Source organism: Ornithodoros turicata, chromosome 4 (assembly GCF_037126465.1).
Source record: "Ornithodoros turicata isolate Travis chromosome 4, ASM3712646v1, whole genome shotgun sequence".
In the NCBI taxonomy this organism is placed as follows: domain Eukaryota; kingdom Metazoa; phylum Arthropoda; class Arachnida; order Ixodida; family Argasidae; genus Ornithodoros; species Ornithodoros turicata.
The window spans coordinates 38174606-38192766 of NC_088204.1; the positions used below are offsets into that span (position 1 = coordinate 38174606).

Here is an 18161-nt window from a genome sequence, read left to right on the forward strand (position 1 = left end):
CAGGAGTGACCATGCTAAATATTCTCACGTTGCTTTGCATTATAGCCGCGCAATCGAATTTACAAAAACAGTCTTAGGAAGCTTCTTCGGACGGTAGCGATGTGAGGGAGCTAAACATTCTTGCAGCACGATGTGTGGGAGATTTCGTTAAACCAATCCCAGGTGGTTGAAATTATCTACCGTCCTACCCACGTGCAGCATGTAGCCACACAACTGTAGCTGACTCACGTTGTCCAAACGCAGACCTTTCACAAGAAAACGTATTCTTACGCTCACAGCCACCGTGCAATGCACCTCAGTTCAACTCGCAGCCAAATATTTGTAAAGCATTCTTATCCGGCGCCCTCGCTGCCGTGACGGCACAGGTAACAACTTCCCGTTTCTGTCTTCTGTTCCGTCAACAAATCAAGCTACCGATTCAAGACGAGACATGCTGATTACGTTCTATGAAATTTCTAAACAGCCGCCGCCTCGATCGTTCTTCGTTGTGACCGTTTACCTTACCGTCAAACTGGGTGTGAAGCGTCATTACCTTTTATTGTTTCTCTTCAAAATTAAAACATTCTTCTGCATGAAATTATTCCATTCCACGTTTTCTGCGTTACCTACAGCAAAATAGTACACCTCTAGACTCTAGACTCAAAATCAGTCAACCGTCTCAAACTGTTCCTCTAAAGTGCCAACCGCACATCGCGTCCACAAGATAGACAGATACCATCGCACTGGAGGTGCCGAGTCTGGTGCAGCAAAAAAAAAAAAGAAAGAAAAAGAAAGCGAGGAGAATCGGTGTGATCAACTTCGTCGGTGTGAAAACTTTATTGGTCCGACTTGTAGGAAACAATCAAGCACTCTTTGTTCGTGTTCCGTGTAGACTGAACAGGAGGGTCCGGGTCTTAAATCCAGTAGCTATTACTGAAGGAGGCCTACATCCTGCAATCAAATGCATGCCTACATTAGAGCGGTCTTTTGTAAGCGCATTTCTTCCAGTCACAAGAGAACAGCAAAGTGAGGCCATCAAAAGCGCCTACTGTTCCAAATTTAACATTCGAAAGCTTCCACCGTGTCAGTTACAGTACTGGGCGATTCCACGCGAAATGATCCGCGGACCTGCTCGGCCCCCACAAAACGATCCCGAATTTTTACGAAATTTTTTTTAGCAGTCTCTAATAGTGCAAAACGACACACCACGAAACATTTCTTCCCAAATCTCAATGTGGCGGGTGCTAGACACGAGCAAAGTTCGCAGCGCGAAAACCGTGCCTGACGTGAACGGCAGGTGCGGCTCATAGAAAGCACCTAGAACTGTGCGGTTTCTTCTGCGTATAGAGGAAGCTATGCCCTGCACAGCGTCTAAATCCCGATTGTCGTGCTGTAATCGGTGCAGGTATACAAAGGCCGCAAGTTTCGCAATTTTCCTCCTACTTCGCTTTTGCTTTTTGTGGAAAATCAAACCATTAAATTTTAATGAGTATTTTTTCCTGCCAAGACCTCAAAGAATACTTCAACAGGAAAAATCGCCAGACACGTAACTTTCATAGTCATTGCAGGAAAAAAAGAGGAAGTGTGGTATTTTTTCAAAATTCCCTACAATCGAGCGTAAAATACGCAATGAAGAGGTCGGAAGAGACGCCTGAAACCAACGCAGGTATATAGAACGAGCCTTCCTCTACAACATATTAAAAAAATCTCGAGGGTGTTTTTTTCGTATACAGGAGAAAATAATTTTTTTGTAGTAGAGGGTATTACGACCACAGTGACCCAGGTTGCATGTATCCAGTGAGGTGCTATATTTGTTTCTTGGGCTCCTGTTTTAATTCCCTGTATTTTCAATTTTTCTCTGGTCTGGTTGGGTCTTAATGAGCAAGCAATATGCTGTGGTACAGACTTCTGCAAGGTTACCACAATATTTGCTTCTGTAGCATAACACGCGTATTGCAATCCTGGGTGGTTAAGTTTATGGTATTGTTTCCGGTGCGCACGGTGCCGGCAACGGAGATTGGGGATTAGCGGTGATGGGCAGTTCTAAGTAATACTTTTGTCGTGTGAGCTAAAGCCCTGCGCGGATGAGCTTATTCACATCCGCATCCTATCCGAAAAATCCGCGTCTCCCACGGCACGCAGCAATAGTTCAGTTTCTATGCTCGATATATCAGGCCAATTTTCCAGAAAATAAACGTTATTTCCCGTCAGCACAAAACAGCAATTATCTTCATTTTTTTCTTTTTTTTTTTTATAATCAAACTCAAACTCAAACAAAACAGAAAAAAAAAGGCCAACAAAAAAAGCTGTCACCAAACTTTGTCCACACGGGCGACTTCCTCTCTTTCGTTCTGAGAGTGAAAACCCCGCAGCGGCATAGCTTTTGTAGCGAGGACAGGTCCTGAGCGTCCATGATGCTACCAAAGAATACACGACAGCAAGTACAGATTTAGCTTCCACGAAAGATTATACGGCACCAAGCACAGCAACACATTTTGCACCAAACGGGATAAGTAGAGTTTATTGCAAGTGAAACGCAAGATCGGCGCCGAACGCGCACCTCGATTCGAGACGCCAGAGATCTCCCTCAGATGCGCGAGCGTGAAGCAAACTGACGGCGCAATCTCGCGGTTTATCCGAGTCTGACCCGCTCCTGAGCGGGCGCCATCCGCGTCCGATCCGCAGATCACAACAAGCGTCCATATTTCATCCGAACCCAGAAGTTTCTTGCGGATATCTGCGGGTATACGCTTCCATATGCGAATGGTGCAAGGCTTTATATAGCTGTGAGCCTGACTGGAACCTAGGACAGCATGGACGATGAACCACCACCACGAGATTCCGTCGTTTCCAGTACTGCATTGTAAATGACTTTTTTGCACGTTCGTCTTTTCCTCTAGCGTTATAATTTGTTAGACTTTTCGTGGTTAATATTTTTGCTGAATTGTTCAGCATTTAAAAGTAACAGTTAAACGGAACTTTCATCAAGTGAACATGCATCTACGCGCCTATAATATTCATACTGGTGAATTGGAACTCCACAGCGCTCAACTGGAGCCATGTTCCTTTTGTCCGGGTGGTTGTCATATTGAAAACCAACCAGAAAAAAACCAGAAATACGAAGAGTTAAAACGGGAGCCCAAGAAACAAATATAGCACCCCAGCGCATACATGCAACGTGGGTCAGTGTGGCCGTAGTACCCTCTACTACAAAAAAAAAAAAAAAATATTTTCTCCTGTATACAAAAAAACACCCTCGAGATTTTTAATATGTTGTAGAGGAAGACTCGTTCTATAAAACTGCTTTGGTTTCAGGCGTCTTTTTCCGACCTCTTCATTGCGTGTTTTACGCTCGATTGTAGCGAATTTTGGAAAAATCGCATACAGTCGAACCCGCATATATCGAACTCGAAGGGGATCGGCAAATAATTCGATATATCGATAATTCGATATATAAAGCGTTCGTATTTTAACTGACATTCGCGTGTGCCATATTAATTACCATTTAATTGGGATAGTATGAAACAGGAGCTTACCGATTTGCATGAACGAGAGCAGAAACTGCACAAACAAAGCGGGCAACAGGACAGTTAACAACATTTATTTGGGACGGAAGAACTCCGTGAGTTGGGCTTGTCTCTTGTTGCGAGCCATGAAGTCCATTACACTATTTTCGATCTTCTCGAGGCCTCCTAAATGAGAAAGTCCAGCTCCTTCTATTGCCCCGCAGCAGCGACGAATGGTAGCGAAAACCGAAGCGATCTCGGTGGCTGTGGGCATGACATCGTCGCCGTTAGGACCTCCCAGTGAGCCTTCATCGCCGCTTGGATCGACCATCGACGTCGTCACCAGCAACGTCCGCTATGATGTCCGCGTCCGTCATCTCTGCCACAACGTGCACATTGTCGTCGGCGCTTACAAAATCATGTGCCGTAAGATCAGTGGGAACGGCTTCTGGGAACTCTGCGACCTTTCGAAGCTCGTCGTCCAGAGCGTACTCGAAGTCGTCATCGTCGTCTAAGGCATCCGCACACGCCTCATCTGCAACTGCTACGAAACCCGCTTTGCGAAAGCAGTTCGCTACTGTTTCACGCTTGACGTCATTGACGTGGGATGCCGAATGCTTCTGCTACGGAAGACTTCTTTTCTCCATTCACAACACGTCGGATGATGTCGAGCTTGGTCGCGAAGTCCAGGTTCTTCCTTTTCTTAGCGTCCATGGCTGCCTCATTCGTGCCAACTTTCAAATGGTGGCGCCTACCAAAGGAATGCCCCGACGCCAGTCGCCACTGCGCACGTCTCGGCCACGCGCTGCGCACGGCCGGCATGGACGATTCCATTGCAGGTCGCGTGCTCGGGGAAGGTAGCATGACGCATGACCCCGTGATTTCTCACTTCGGAGCGTGCGAAACAAAGCTCCGTGGGGTGACTAACTTCTCCCGTTGGCAGCCTGCCCTCATTTCCAACTCCTTTTCGTGTGGATGGCTTCATACCTAATCTCCAAGCCGCGCTTTGTCCTTTTCAATCGCGAAAAATGTGCAGAAGTTACTAAGGGCGCGTCATAGGATTCCAGCGGTAGTGTGATATAGCCGATGACAGCGGTGCCGGCTGTTCGATATAGACGTACAGCGCGCCTATACATTTACATGCTATTTTCAAGGGGATGTTTCGGATGTTCGATATAGGCAATAATTTGATATAACCGGGTTCGATATAGTCGGGTTCAACTGTACTTCCTCTTTTTTCCCTGCAATGACTACAAGAGTTACGTGTCTTGCAATTTTTCCTGTTGAAGTATTCCACGATGCTTTGTCAGGGAAAAATATTCATTAAAATTTAATGGTTTAATTTTCCATAAAAAAATCGCGAAGTAGGAGGAAAATTGCGAAACTTCCGGCCTTTATATACCAGCACCGATTACAGTACGACGACCGGGATTTGAACGCTGTATAGAGCATGGCTTCCTCTATACGCAAAAGAAAACCGCACACTTCTAGGTGCTTTCCATGAGCCGCACCTGCCGTTCACGCCAGGCAGGGTTTGCGCCAGCGCTGCGCACTTTGCTCGTGTCTAGCACCCGCCACATTGAGATTTGGGAAGAAATGTTTCGTGGCGTGTCGTTTTGCACTATGAGGGACTGCTAAAAAAAAATTCGTAAAAATTTGCAATAGTTTTGTGAGGGCCGAGCAGGTCCGCTGGATCATTTCGCGTGGAATCGCCCTACTATAACAATGCTTGACTCGTGTTGGTGTTGCATGTACTTTTATATCTCAGCTGGTTTTCGCTCTGAAGATTAGCCTATCGGCAGATTTCTACGATGATAATTGACGTCATAGAATCGTCCACATTCATAGCAGGACTAACTTCTAGCTACTGCCTTTAAGATTGTTATTATTTATAACACAAACAACTGTGACTTTCTCCTTGTACACAGAGATAACACCAGTTTCCGCTGTTTTGCAATATCTCCATAATTAAGGAAAAGAAGAAAAATCCTCTTGGATCAACAGTGCGATAACTTTCCATGGCAGAGAGTTATCAGCACCACATGACTCTTAATCCGTAGAAACTGGTGTTATTTGTCCGTAATTGTAATACAGTCATGTCTCGCTTATCTGGAGTTATGCCATTGTGTTTTGTCTCAGTTATGCGGAATTCGTTATTCGTTTCCAGACAGCAAGTACGGGGACCTACGTCGTTCTGACGTGCTTATCCGGAAAAGTGTCACATCTCACCGAGGCATTCTGTAGTGTTTGACTCCCCTTTCTTCACAAGTCACTGCCTTTTGGTGTGCGCGGGCACACCATAGAGATGGTAGACGATAAGCAGAAGATGTGCCCTGTTAACCAGGTGCAAGAAATCCACATGTGACCGACAATGTCCAGGCCATCCGAAAGCATCGTCTGTTTTATGCCAAAGACATTCGCAAAAAGACAAAAACATGCACATGACATTACCGTTCTTTGAACAGCAGGGTGACGCAGCGAGTGCCATATCTATAGCTGTGACGAAAAGTCTGTCACACGGTTGCCTACTAATTTCAAGCAGCTCACTTCTCATGAATTTTTGAAGTAACGACCTATTCCTTGTTCCCTTTTCTGAAGTTATAAAGATGTCTCCCAAATTGTTCGGGTTCCCTCGGAAGTCTGCTTGATTCGGTCGTCCAGAAATTCGTTCCCGTTCATGTTGTGCCTGACTCCCGACGTGTCCGGATAATCGAGATATGACTGTATATGCTTCTCACAAACGTTTCTTTGTAGGAAAAACAATCGAAGGCAGTACCCGGATACATACCGAAGTGATTAATTTGACGTCTCGTACATTAGCTGTGGACAAAATGCATCGAAAGTCCGTCCCTAAAGCACGCCAACTGGCTCAAGGTGAGATTATTGTTGATTACTACAGTTGTGCAGTTATCCAGCTTTTACTAGTCTTCGTATACGTTCTTTGTCAGCCAAGTAATGCTGTGTCAAAACATAGACACAAGGTCCACCGCAAATCAAAGTAAAACGTGAAAAGGCTGCTGGTGCCTGTCATTCGGATGAGGACGGTTTGTTAATTCATTTACTTTACGGCCCAGAGCTCCAGAAGAAGGGGGGATGGAGCCTTCAAGCAGTATATATTAATAGCACAAGCATATCTACGATATATATGTGGCGTGCAACAAGGAAAAGCAGACATGCGTGGAAGGAAGGCAACAGAATGCACTCGGCTCGCTAAGAAGTGGAGCCCGTGAGCGCGCGTGAACGTTTCTTTTTGGCGCGTGTTTTCCGGTCCACGCCCTCGTTTCAACTTGGATCGCCAGTTACGGCTGTCCCACGCGCATCACAACAGACCAGGGCCGACAATTCCAGAGTGCCCTTTTCAAGAATCTGATAGCTCTCCTCGGTGTTCACCATATCAGCACCACGGCATACCACCTTTCCTCCAACAGCATCGTTGAGCGCTTTCATCGTCAACTGAAGGCTGCGTTCATCGCTCGCGGGGCTTAAACCAGCTGGGTAGATCACTTGCCTGTTGTCATGCGGGGCATCCGTTCCGCCTTCAAGGAGGACCTCTCCTGCACCGCAGCCGAGCTTGTTTACGGGACGGCACTGCGTCTTCCTGGCGACTTTTGGAGCGATACCGACGGCGTACGTTCCATTCCCCAGGCCGAGTACGTCCAGCAGCTCCGGCGTTTCTTTCGTGGCCTGGCGCCGGTTCCCTTCAGGTCGCCGCCCCCCTCCAAAGTTTTCCTCCACCCCGACCTCAACACGAATACTCACGTGTTCCTGCGCCATGATGCTTTGCGGAAACCACTCTCGCCACATTACAATGGTCCCTACCGTGTTCTCTCCCGCAACCGCAAGACTTTCACAATCGACATCGCGGGCCAGCGCCATGTCGTCTCGCTGGACCGCCTCAAGGCGGCCCACGTTGAAGCCGTCGCCCCCATTCCCCCACTCGCTCTTGGTGAGGACTCTTCCCCCGCCTTGCCTCCTCCGAAGCCACGTCGCAAAGTTACTTGGGGAACTCCGCTTCGTGTCCACAGCTCCACGTCGCCTCCTCTCTGAGGGGGAGCCCGTAGTAGAAAGTTGAGACTTTGGGCAGCGCAAAGGGGCACAGCCCTGCGCACAACGACACCGTACCACCCGGAAGGAAATGGGTTGGCCGAACGAGCGATACGCGACATTAAGTTCTACATGACCGTCTACCCTGGTCACCAAGGAGGTTGGAAGAGGGCCTTAGAAGCAGCCGTGCACCATCATAACAGGTCACACACCGCAGCATTGGGTTGTAGTCCGCACTACGCGGTCTATCGAACTGCACCGACGATCCAGGCTGACCAGGAGTTGGGCATTGCGCACAAGATACAACTGGGAGAACGTCCACTGACAACTGACAAAAGAATAGAATACAGGCGACGCATGAAAAGAAACTTTGACCGACGTCACAACAACGTGCTGCCAAAGCTGAAAATAGGCGACACGATACTCGTTCGGTATGGTTTGCGGGGCAGCCGAAACCCGTTCAAAGGTCCGTACGCCGCCAAGAAACTGGTAGAAATTGTCTGAGAAATTGATACTGTTCTGAGCACTCGGTGCGGGATAGAATGGCCTCTTTGAGTTGTTCGTAAGGATTATCGGGCGGAGGGGCGGCCAGGAGATAATCCACTTGATCAGCGATATCCGGGGGAAGAGCAGACACGACGTTTAAGTACCTTGTAAGAGGCGAGGTGATGCGACGAAGGGCAAATCGGGCTTCGATTTGCAGGAACCATGCCCGAGGGTTCTTTGTCCAAAAAGGGGGAAGTGAACTTCGAAGCCAACCGTGCCGACGGAAGGATTCTCGGTAAGCTGAGCGGAACGGGGCGGCAGTGGCTCCAAAGGAGCGTCGGCGGGAATGTCCATTGTTCGGGTCACCAGTTGTGGCGTGTAGCAGGGAAAAGTAGACAAGCATGCATGCATGGAAGGAAGGCAACAGAATGCGGCTGCACTCGGCTCGCTAAGAACTGGAGCGCGCGTCAACGTTTATTTTTGGCGCGTATTTTCCGGTGGCGCCGACCTGCGGCCGCTACATATACAATATAAATTCATGTGCGTCACAAAAAACAAAAAAAAAACAAAAAAAAATTAGTCAGTGATAGAAAGGCAGCATGGTTTTTGTTGTTGTTATTTTTACTGCACCAGATATTTAAAAACAGGAGAGCAGCATAGATGCCGGAGCAATTGAGTTGTACAGCCATCCTGTCGAAGATAGAATGAAAGTACTAGAGTAAAAATTACCAACTAGCTATTTCCGGCAAAAGCGAGATAGCAGAATGGGAGGCGATCCTTGTTGAAAGACAATCTATTTCTAAACATCCCGAGAAGAGCACGTCCGTTGGAATATCCACACTGAATTTTGTGTTGCAAATGCGACTGGTTAACCACTCCAGGGTCACGTGGTACAACCCTGTCACGCGATATACTCTACTCGAGAGTACGTTTACGAACGCATCTTTGCGGGTTACCCATTACCTTACCTACGGGTATAAAGAAGCCGTCTGTCAAGATGTTCGTTCTGATGATGAGGCACGAATGGGCCACGAACGCTTTGTTCTGTTCTTACTGTTGTGTAGCCGATGCGGCTAAACGTGCCGCAAAACTTGCATATATATATATATATCGAACAGGTTCCTGTTATTGCGCGTGTTAGATCTTTTTCGATGGACTAGTACTCACCATTACTATATCATTGTACGAGACGTTGTTTATGGCCACATCCAGATTTTGCAGTGTTTCATTGTTGTCGAAGGTGATGGGAGTATTTTGCAGGTCGCTCCAGATTGTAGCTGTGAACGTCGCCATTTTGCAAACTCCTTTTATCTCCATATTGGCTCGTGGAGCTACACCCATGTAGGCTGCACGTGTAGTATCATTCTTGTCGCTTTCCCGGTTGCTATGCCTTATAAACTGCATATTGATGTTGCTAAGAGGAATGAAATGTCAAAGTAAGAGAAAATATTCGTCTCTATTGCATTGAAGAGACAAGAGAACATTGGTAGCAACAGCTCTGAAATGCCAGTTAATACGGCAAACCTCGTTAGAGACGGCATGTAGGAGCAGCGAATTAAACCGTGACTAACGAACTCTGCAGCAGCTGTACGTGGGACCGCCCACTGAGACATGCTGAGACGGCACAGCGGGGAGTCGAGGACTGTGCTAAACAAATAAACAATAAATAAACAACTAAAAAACTAAAAACTAAACAAATACTTAACAACGGACTAAAAAATAAACAACGGTCTTTTACAGTGGGCGAGTTGTCACAACACATTTGAGGAAATGCAGCACCTGCACGGCTTTAATAGGTGTTCCAGTGGGTAAAGGTCCTGGAGTGCCCAAAACACTGGCTAGCGTTCCCAGCTGTCTCTAGACTATAGAGCGGAAATCCAGCGAGGTAAATCCCGAATCGCTCGATACCCCAGGGTACAGTCAGTCCCACGTTTTTTTTCGCTCCAACACACTTTGTACTCAGAGTCGGAAAGCGCACGAGGCGCGTACGGGATGCGGAGTTTTTAAGCAGCTGTTTCCTGTAATACGACAGCCTCCAGGCCATACAATGGGGCATCCACGTAATGGCTTCCTGGAACGTAGTAAGCTAGTCTCGGCGGTCCTTGTAGGTCGCGCATTATGTTTCCTTGCAATGCAATAGAAAGTAGGAGAGAGCCGTGAAAATCATTCGACTGCTGTGCGCGATATTCTTTTGCTACGCTCACTTGCGCGAAAACGCTGTTTAGTGATCGGACATTCCACCACGATCTAAAACTAATATTTTCTCGCTCTTAGACCGATCCTTTAAATGCAATGCAAAAATTCGGGAAGCACAAACTACGTCAGCTTTTTCAAGTATTCAGCATGTGCATCTAGACACCGATGCCATAGCTGTGTCAACTCGTTGATGCCTTTGGTGTAGAAGGAGGTGGGCTGCTGTCGTAGCCGCTGCAGGGTACTTTTCTGGTGGTCTTCATATGTGTGGAAAGTCTTTCCAGCAAGGTGTTCTTTAAGGGGCCAAACAAATGGTAATTGCTTCAGGCTAAATCTGGGCTGTAAGGGGCATCGAGCAAAAACTCCCAACGCATTCTGGTCAGGGTTGCTGTCATCTCCACGTGTGAGGTCGGCCATTGCCATGAAGAGGAACGGCCAAACCGGACACCTTTTCTTGCGAATTACGTTTCACACGGCACCCTTTTTCAACGTGTGGTCGTGCTGAGCATTAATCGTGACCCCTCCCGGAAGTTTCCCAGGAGAAGCCTTACGTCGCTATTCCATGCTGCGTCACTTTGCCACTGCACTCTCGCGAAAGAAACGGATAAATTTACGCTTACGTCCAATCTTACCCTTACTAAGCGTAAATTTCGACAAAATGGCTGACGCCGTATCCGTCAAGTTGTTTTATTCCTAGTACCCGTAAACGCGCCCGCTGTAAGCGTAACGGGCGGAGTTTTATGCGCAAATGGCACAGGGAACATAATTTACTCTTATATCCTGACGCATAAGATTTCGTCTTGACGGATGCACTGAGGCCTGCCTTGGAGTATTAGCCCTTTACGCCTATATTGACGCGTAATGTTTTTCAATTGTTATACCGGCCCTGCCTTCTGAGAACACGTGCATGGTTCCGTGTACAAAGCGTCTTTTCTTTCGCTTGGTTAACGGCTGTTAACGGTCACTCTGGCTTCTGGCGTCTCGTGGTCTCACATCATGCACGTTCTAGCAATGTAAGTTGTCACATTTTGGGCTGGGTGTCTGTGGTTTTTTTTTTTTTTTTTTTCATATTTCATTTGTGTCAAACGTATGACAGGAAGAAATATGGCACTGAACGAGACAACGTCGCACGATGTAGTGGGCAAGGCGCGCGGACGCTGCTTGAACAGTTGTGATTCTCCAAGCTATCTCCGCGCTACAACTTCATATGCGTACGCCAATTGTACACCGTGCTGGTGCCTTATGCGTGATGGTCATCTACGAGATCATTTTGTTATAGGTGAGACTCTTTTCGCTCTCGTTTTTCTCGGATGTGCGTTTCTCGCCGTTGAAGCATGTGTGTTAACGATTCCTCAATCCGTTCTTGTAATAGGAGTTCGGATGATTATTGCTGATTATAGCGGAGCACCATGTGTTGACAGGAAGCAAATGGATGTTTTTACTTGTAAAAAGCGGTCACGATTTTCGATAACGTGGTGCAGGTGTTGGTGGTGGTGCAAAACACGTGTGGAACGTCACTTCTTAGAGAGCTCAACTGACACAGACATTTAAACCCTTTAAACACTTGAAGCAGTATCAGTTCCGCGGTATATACTGCTGCACAGACACGTGCACCAGTTTGACAATACCACAGAGCATATAAATGACATGATAAAACGATTTACGCGTCTAACAAAATTCAGTTGAATGTTATTTAAAGGACAAGAAAGATTTCAGAATGGTATGTTTGGCAGTCCATGTTACGTCTTTCATGTAGGGGGTCTCTGTGGATATGACTTAGGTCTGGCGAAGAACACCTTAGCTGTATCATTTATTATGGCGCTAGCATATTTTCGAGGTTAGCTTTCTCATTGAAATACAGTACATATCTTTGGAATCTACTGTTGAACATACATGGGTAGCCGTTTGACAATATCAGCAAGCACATTATTTTGCGCTTTTGACAATAAACTTCTATGTCCAGCATCCCCAGGTACATGACACGCTCTTCGTAGTCATGCTGCACTGCATAATACCCCGCATGGACCCTCAGCTGCATCAGGTCGTGCTCCTAATTCGTACTGTGCGACACATTGCGGAAAGAAGTGCACAAGACTCTACTCCGTCACGCATGTACAACCAGTACAACCCACCTGTAAAGATGACTTGTAAGTTGTGGCTACTTCACGAATAAGGATGCATTGCTCGATAAATGCAACGTCTGAATACACTGAACTATACTTGAGTTGTTATAGGGTGATTTCATGCCGGATCAGGTAGGGTGGTCCGGTCGACTCCAATTTTTTCCTTTCAGACATATATTGAAGCCTCGTCCCTAGGAGGCATATTGGCGCTGAAAGTAGTTGAAAATAATTGGTGGTTATTTTTTAATGAATTATCATTCAGATGTGGGCATTTCGACCATTGCGCTTCCTACGCAGTTTGACGCCACGCATCTTCATAACTATTTGCCATATTCAGCTGATATTTTTTTGCCACATAATGTCTGGGGTGGATAGCATTGCATCCTAAGTTCTGAAGATCCTAAGGTTTGCTTTTGAGGAGACAAAAAATCGCAAATTTGCCTCATTTGTAAAATATGGAACTCGGCCCCCAGTTGTGATACCCGAATCTGATACCCGATATCTGAATAACGTAATTAACATTAATGTCAATTGTGAATTTATTTCGTATGTGGACGATACAAGTGTGTTTTTCAGTGGCTCTGATATTGATGTAATAGCCAATACTGCTAATGAGATGCTTTGCAACTTCGAAAGATGGGTTAATTTAAACTCTTTACGCACTAATAGTAGTAAAAGTAAAGCAATCATATTTCGACCAAAAACAAGAGTGTTAGTCTAAATACAGAGATAGCATATCTTAATAGTCCTCTTGATATTGCAAAATCCATCAAATGTCTGGGTGTCATCTTTAACGAACAGTTGCTATGGGATGACCACAAAACACATTGAATACGTTCAGAATAAACTGTGCAAAATATTAGGTATGACCGCTAGGCATAGACACGTGTTCCCTTTTCGAATTAAGCTACTACTATACCGTTCACTGTTTATGTCTCACCTAAGCTATTGCCTGGGCTAAGTCTGGGACAACGACGTGGACAACAAAAGTAATCTAAATAGGCTTTTACCAATGCAAAATAACTTGTAGGCTTCCGCGGTTTCGGTTGTAATCGAAAAACATCGAATACAGAGGAACATTCCAGGGACCATGACAGATAAATTGCTGCACATGCCCAGCTTAAGATTCCAGCAGGCTTTCCTTTATTACTCTTCTTTTCTTTCTATTTGCTATGGTTGTATGACCTGCGACCACGTTGAGTGTTCCAGGGTGAATCCCTTTGTCCCGGATTTGGTAAGCTAGTCGGAATCTCATTCTTCTGCCATTGTAGGTGCCCCACCGCGATTGTGAACCTTTTAGGGACGTGACGTCAAGTGAAATCTCGGTCACCGGCCTTTAGTTGTTTAGTAGAGATGTTATGACAGTACATACACGTCCACTTTCCACATACGGCGGTCCTGTCTTTCCGCGGCACCCGAAAAGGGAAGAAACAGGAAGAAGGCATCGGACTACGTTTGCGAAAATCAAAATTTTGAACTCTCAGGCAAGGAACATGTTGTCGTACGCGAGTATTGTCGCGTGACAGTTAATGTGCGCTGTGGAAGAGGTGCGGCGCGCATATCGGAGCACGTGCAATCGCGGCGCCACGTGAATCTGAATAATCCTCGTAACGAACAAGGTGAGCAAACGCCTTCCGGTCATGCAGCACTTATAGAAATCGATCTGGTACTTCATAAACTGGTACTGGTAAAACTGGTAATTCGCATTGGTTGTTGTTGTAAAGGCTGCGTTAGACGCGCACAGCACTGAAATTACATTGTAATTACTATTCGCCGATAACTGTCGGGTAAACCATGTACACGCAAGGAAAAACCTCGAAACTCAGATTTCGCGAAAATCAATAAACATCGAAAAACATACTCCGAATCCGCCCGAAAATAAACATCGAAAACACGGAATCCTAAAAATAAGATAATTCGTACCGTGGCCAATGTTGGTTATTGTGACTCTGTGAAAGCATATTTTAAAAAGTTTAATTTTGTAAGTGTGTTACTACTATCGCTTAATATGTATGTACAAAAAACGCCTAAACTTTCTTATCTATTTTCATTTCAGGCAAATGATTTCCCTTGTACTGTTCGGCAAAAACAAAAATGGAAGCAATCACTCTCATACAGTCTAGCTTTCATCTTAAATAGATTCTTTGAGCGCTGCATTGAAGTTGAGACATCTCATTTTCTCGGGTTGCAGTCTCCTCTGGAACTGTGATAGTGTGTTTTATATGTGTAGTGTGTATGATTACTGGACATTGTTTTCTTGTTATTGTGCTAGCTGGAAGCCTAAACTTTGGCATTGTCTTTTATTGTGCTAGTTCAAAGTGGAAACTTTGGGGATGGGAACCTGTCAAGCTATCCTACAGCTTTTTTACCCCATCTCCACAACCTAAGGATGAAATACAATTGAATTGAATTGAATTGAATCATTGTGTTCGTCTCGAAATGCCCTTTCTGCGCGTAGCGAGTACATCGTATTGCGAATCAGGGCAACGCCCATAACAGTCTTTTTGTGAAGGGTGTCTCCAGAAAATGCGTAAATTCGACAGCCCGCATCCCATATATTCCCACTCGTGACATCGTTCATTTTACGGACAAACGTTCTTCATGACGACTCAAAACAACACATAAAAAAATGCTTCAGAGGTGGTCGAAGTTACGTTGCGAACGACGTTGACTTACGAACGTAACTTCGACCATCTCTGAAGCATTTTTTTTTTTATGTGCTGTTTTGAGTCGTCATGATGAACATTTGTGACTAAAATGAACGATGTCATGAGTGGGAATATATGGGATGCGCGCTGTCGAATTTACGCATTTGCCGTAGACACCCCTCACAAAAAGACTGTTGTGGGCGTTGCCCTAATGCACAATACGATGCACAATACGACGATACCACTCAGGGAAAAGAGGTGCTGAAGCCAGGAATCGAACCTGGGTTTTCTCATTCCAGGTCAGATATGCTAACCACTACACCACACTAGCACGCATATCTGACCTGAAATCAGAAGACTCAGGTTCGATTCCTGGCGTCAGGGCCTCTTTTCCCTGAGTTGTTGCATTCGTTGATTTCTGGGCGTTTGAGGCTTACATGTTTGTGTCGTCCCTAATTGTGGTCTGCCTCGGCCAAATCTCGTTGTTTACGATGTACTCACTATGCGAAGAAAGGGCATTTCGAGATGAACACAATGGTGTACATTACTTTCGGGTATCACAACTGGGAGACGAGTTGTGAGGTTCCCAAAACGTACCATATATTACAAATGAGGCAAATTTGCGATTTTTTATATCCTCAAAGGCAAACCTTAGGATCTTCAGAACTTAGGATGCAATGCTACCCATCCCAGAAAATCCGTGAAAAAAAAAAAAAAAAGAACTCAGCTGAATATGTCAAATAGTTATGGGGATACCTGGCGTCAAACTGCGTAGGAAGCGCAATGGTCGAAATGATGATAATGGATGATAATTCATTAAAAAATAACCACCAATTATTTTCAACTACTTTCAGCGCCAACATGCCTTCTAGGGACAAGGCTTTAATATATGTTTGAAAGAAAAAAATTGAGGAGGTCGGCCGGACCACCCTGTCTTATCCGGCGTGAAATCACCCTATAGACCTGTCTGCTATGGATTTCTTTTTGTATATGACTCATACTCTGTGTACCTCGATGCCTCATCCTGTTATATAACGCTCATTAAACGTTTTTCCATTATAAACATAATTTAATCCAATTACTAACTCATATAGCAAATCTACAATTTATATTTTGTTGTGTTGAAGTGTTGTGAAGATGCACAAATGTCATTTCATAATTCTCTACTGTTCGTTTATGGCTAGTATATGCTGTTCTCTCTTCTTTGTCTTATGTGTGTGTGTGTGTGTTCGGTCACGTGCGCCTTATGCCTCATCATTTTCCGGCCATAGGTGTAGTATTCTATAAACACATCTATCTATTATTCTGGGCTCTTTCCTCCAATAAAGTGGAATTATTTGGTGAATTTTTGTTGTATTACGGTTTAGATGCGTGCTACTAACGCTGTGGGAAATACTTACATGTATTCAGATGTTCTGTTTTAAATGAGATAGCGGCGTAGGAGGGCTATGGTGAGAAGATGAACCTGGTTCAAGTGATGCACCCGTCCTTCTTATTTTTCTTTCGATCATCACAAGAACTCTTGTATCTTGCTTGCTTTGCGCAAGAACGTGCCTTTTATATCTGTTATTCGCGTGATGGATGCGTACGTCTGTGTCATACGGTTTTACAATGCAGTACGCCTAGCTATTGTGGCGTACGTGACTGTCAACTGCCAAGTCTTTTGGTTGAGCAACAAGCTATGCCTATACCACGGATATCTTTTAAGCGATAGCATGCCTATACTTTGTGCACCTATGTGGCACTGCTGACGAATCTTGGATGATTCAAATTCGTTTGTCATGCGCTGCGAGATTCGTATAATAGAGATCCTGCTGTTGCAGCTGTTCTTTTTTTCTTATGGAACGATTTCGCATCGTATGCCGTCTTTGCACAGAGAATTGCACCCCCATAGTGCCGCACAGTACGCATCATGACTATTCTCTAGACAGCTGGCCTCAGATTTTCCCTCGCGCGCCCCGCCCACCCAGAGCGCGCCAATGGGAGGACGGGTGGGCGGTGTCGGCTGAGTGCCATCTGCGGGCAGAGGTTCGAACGTAGACGGGGATGTTCGCAGCGCAGCAGCCAATAACCGCGACAAAGTTTCCTCCACTCAACCTCGTCGTCACTGCTGTCCACAGCAACATAAATCGGCTAAAGCAGCGTATGCGTCCGCCATTTGCATACACGTGTTCACGACATCCAACAGTTGCTTACTCCAGTTTGACGCGCGAGCGACACGACACGGCACCTGCGGAGAGTAGTTCTCAACAGCGTGGCACTCCACTTGTCGCAGGATGACATCGTGTCCAGAGTTGGGGCGTCTCGTCGGTGTGACTTGATATTCGACACGACAGGACACGATTGTTCCTGAGAAGAAAATCTTGTCGCGTCGGACCGTGCCGTGTGACATGCCCAGCGTCGTTCAAGGTAGAAGAGATCTTTGAAAAGTCAGCAAGTAAATGTAACTGAATACAACTTTTGGAGGACGAAGTGAAGTCATTCCCGGGTCAGCGGTACATGCAATACGTGAACAAGGGGCCGCTACATGGCTGCGATCAGTGTGTCTGTGGACTAGCAATGCATAATCAAGTTCCTTGTGAAGCAGAGCGTCAAACCAGCAAAGATTACAGACACAGTCTCGGACACAAAGGATGTCAAGGGGAATAGTGTACGCATCGTGCAGACAGTTTTGCGACTAACGAGATGCGGTAACGAATGAACCACGTGGACACGTTCCTCCAGCAGCAGTCACGGCAGCGAACATCGCAGGCGTTGAGCAAGCCATACTCGAGGACCGGTGAGTCCGTGATATTGATAGTGTCTCCAGTGTGCAGACCGTCATTCAAGAGCAGTTACTGTTTCGCCAAGTTTGTACAAGATGGGTTCGTCGACATCTCACTTGTGATTATGACCGGAAGCGCGCCCCGCCCACCCGGAGCGCGCCAATGGGAGGACGGGGGGTGGGGGTCGGGTGAGTGCCATCTGCGGGCATAGGTTCGAACGTAGACGGGCCGTTCTTTGGGCGATGTTACATCCACTGGGTCGTTCCATCCACCACGGCCTGAGTTGGCCCGTGACATGGCGCTGCTCGATCTGTGAACCTAGGGACGCGTGTTCCTTGGGACCGCGAAAATCATCGGCGATAAGTTCTGAGTCATGATCCCATTACTGTCTCTCTTTTCTTCTTATTCTTCTTCTTT

At 46.1% G+C, this 18161-nt stretch overlaps 1 protein-coding gene and 1 non-coding gene across 4 annotated transcripts in view; both read right to left on the bottom strand.

The window, feature by feature from the left end:
* Window positions 1-801: 801 nt before the first annotated feature.
* LOC135393025 (uncharacterized) overlaps window positions 802-18161 on the bottom strand; it is a 175791-nt gene continuing 158431 nt past the window's right edge. For 2 of the 3 annotated variants that reach the window (XM_064623616.1, XM_064623615.1), the window contains exons 6-7: window positions 9183-9429; window positions 802-930 (exon numbers count right to left, since the gene is read on the bottom strand). In XM_064623616.1, the coding sequence (XP_064479686.1) occupies window positions 910-930; window positions 9183-9429 (268 nt within the window). In that variant the 3' untranslated portion in view covers window positions 802-909. The remainder of the gene's footprint in view (window positions 931-9182; window positions 9430-18161) is intronic. The other variant, XM_064623617.1, reaches the window with a different exon arrangement.
* On the bottom strand, window positions 15239-15310 carry Trnap-ugg (transfer RNA proline (anticodon UGG)). Its single transcript has one exon. It is a non-coding gene; the product is annotated as a tRNA-Pro (tRNA).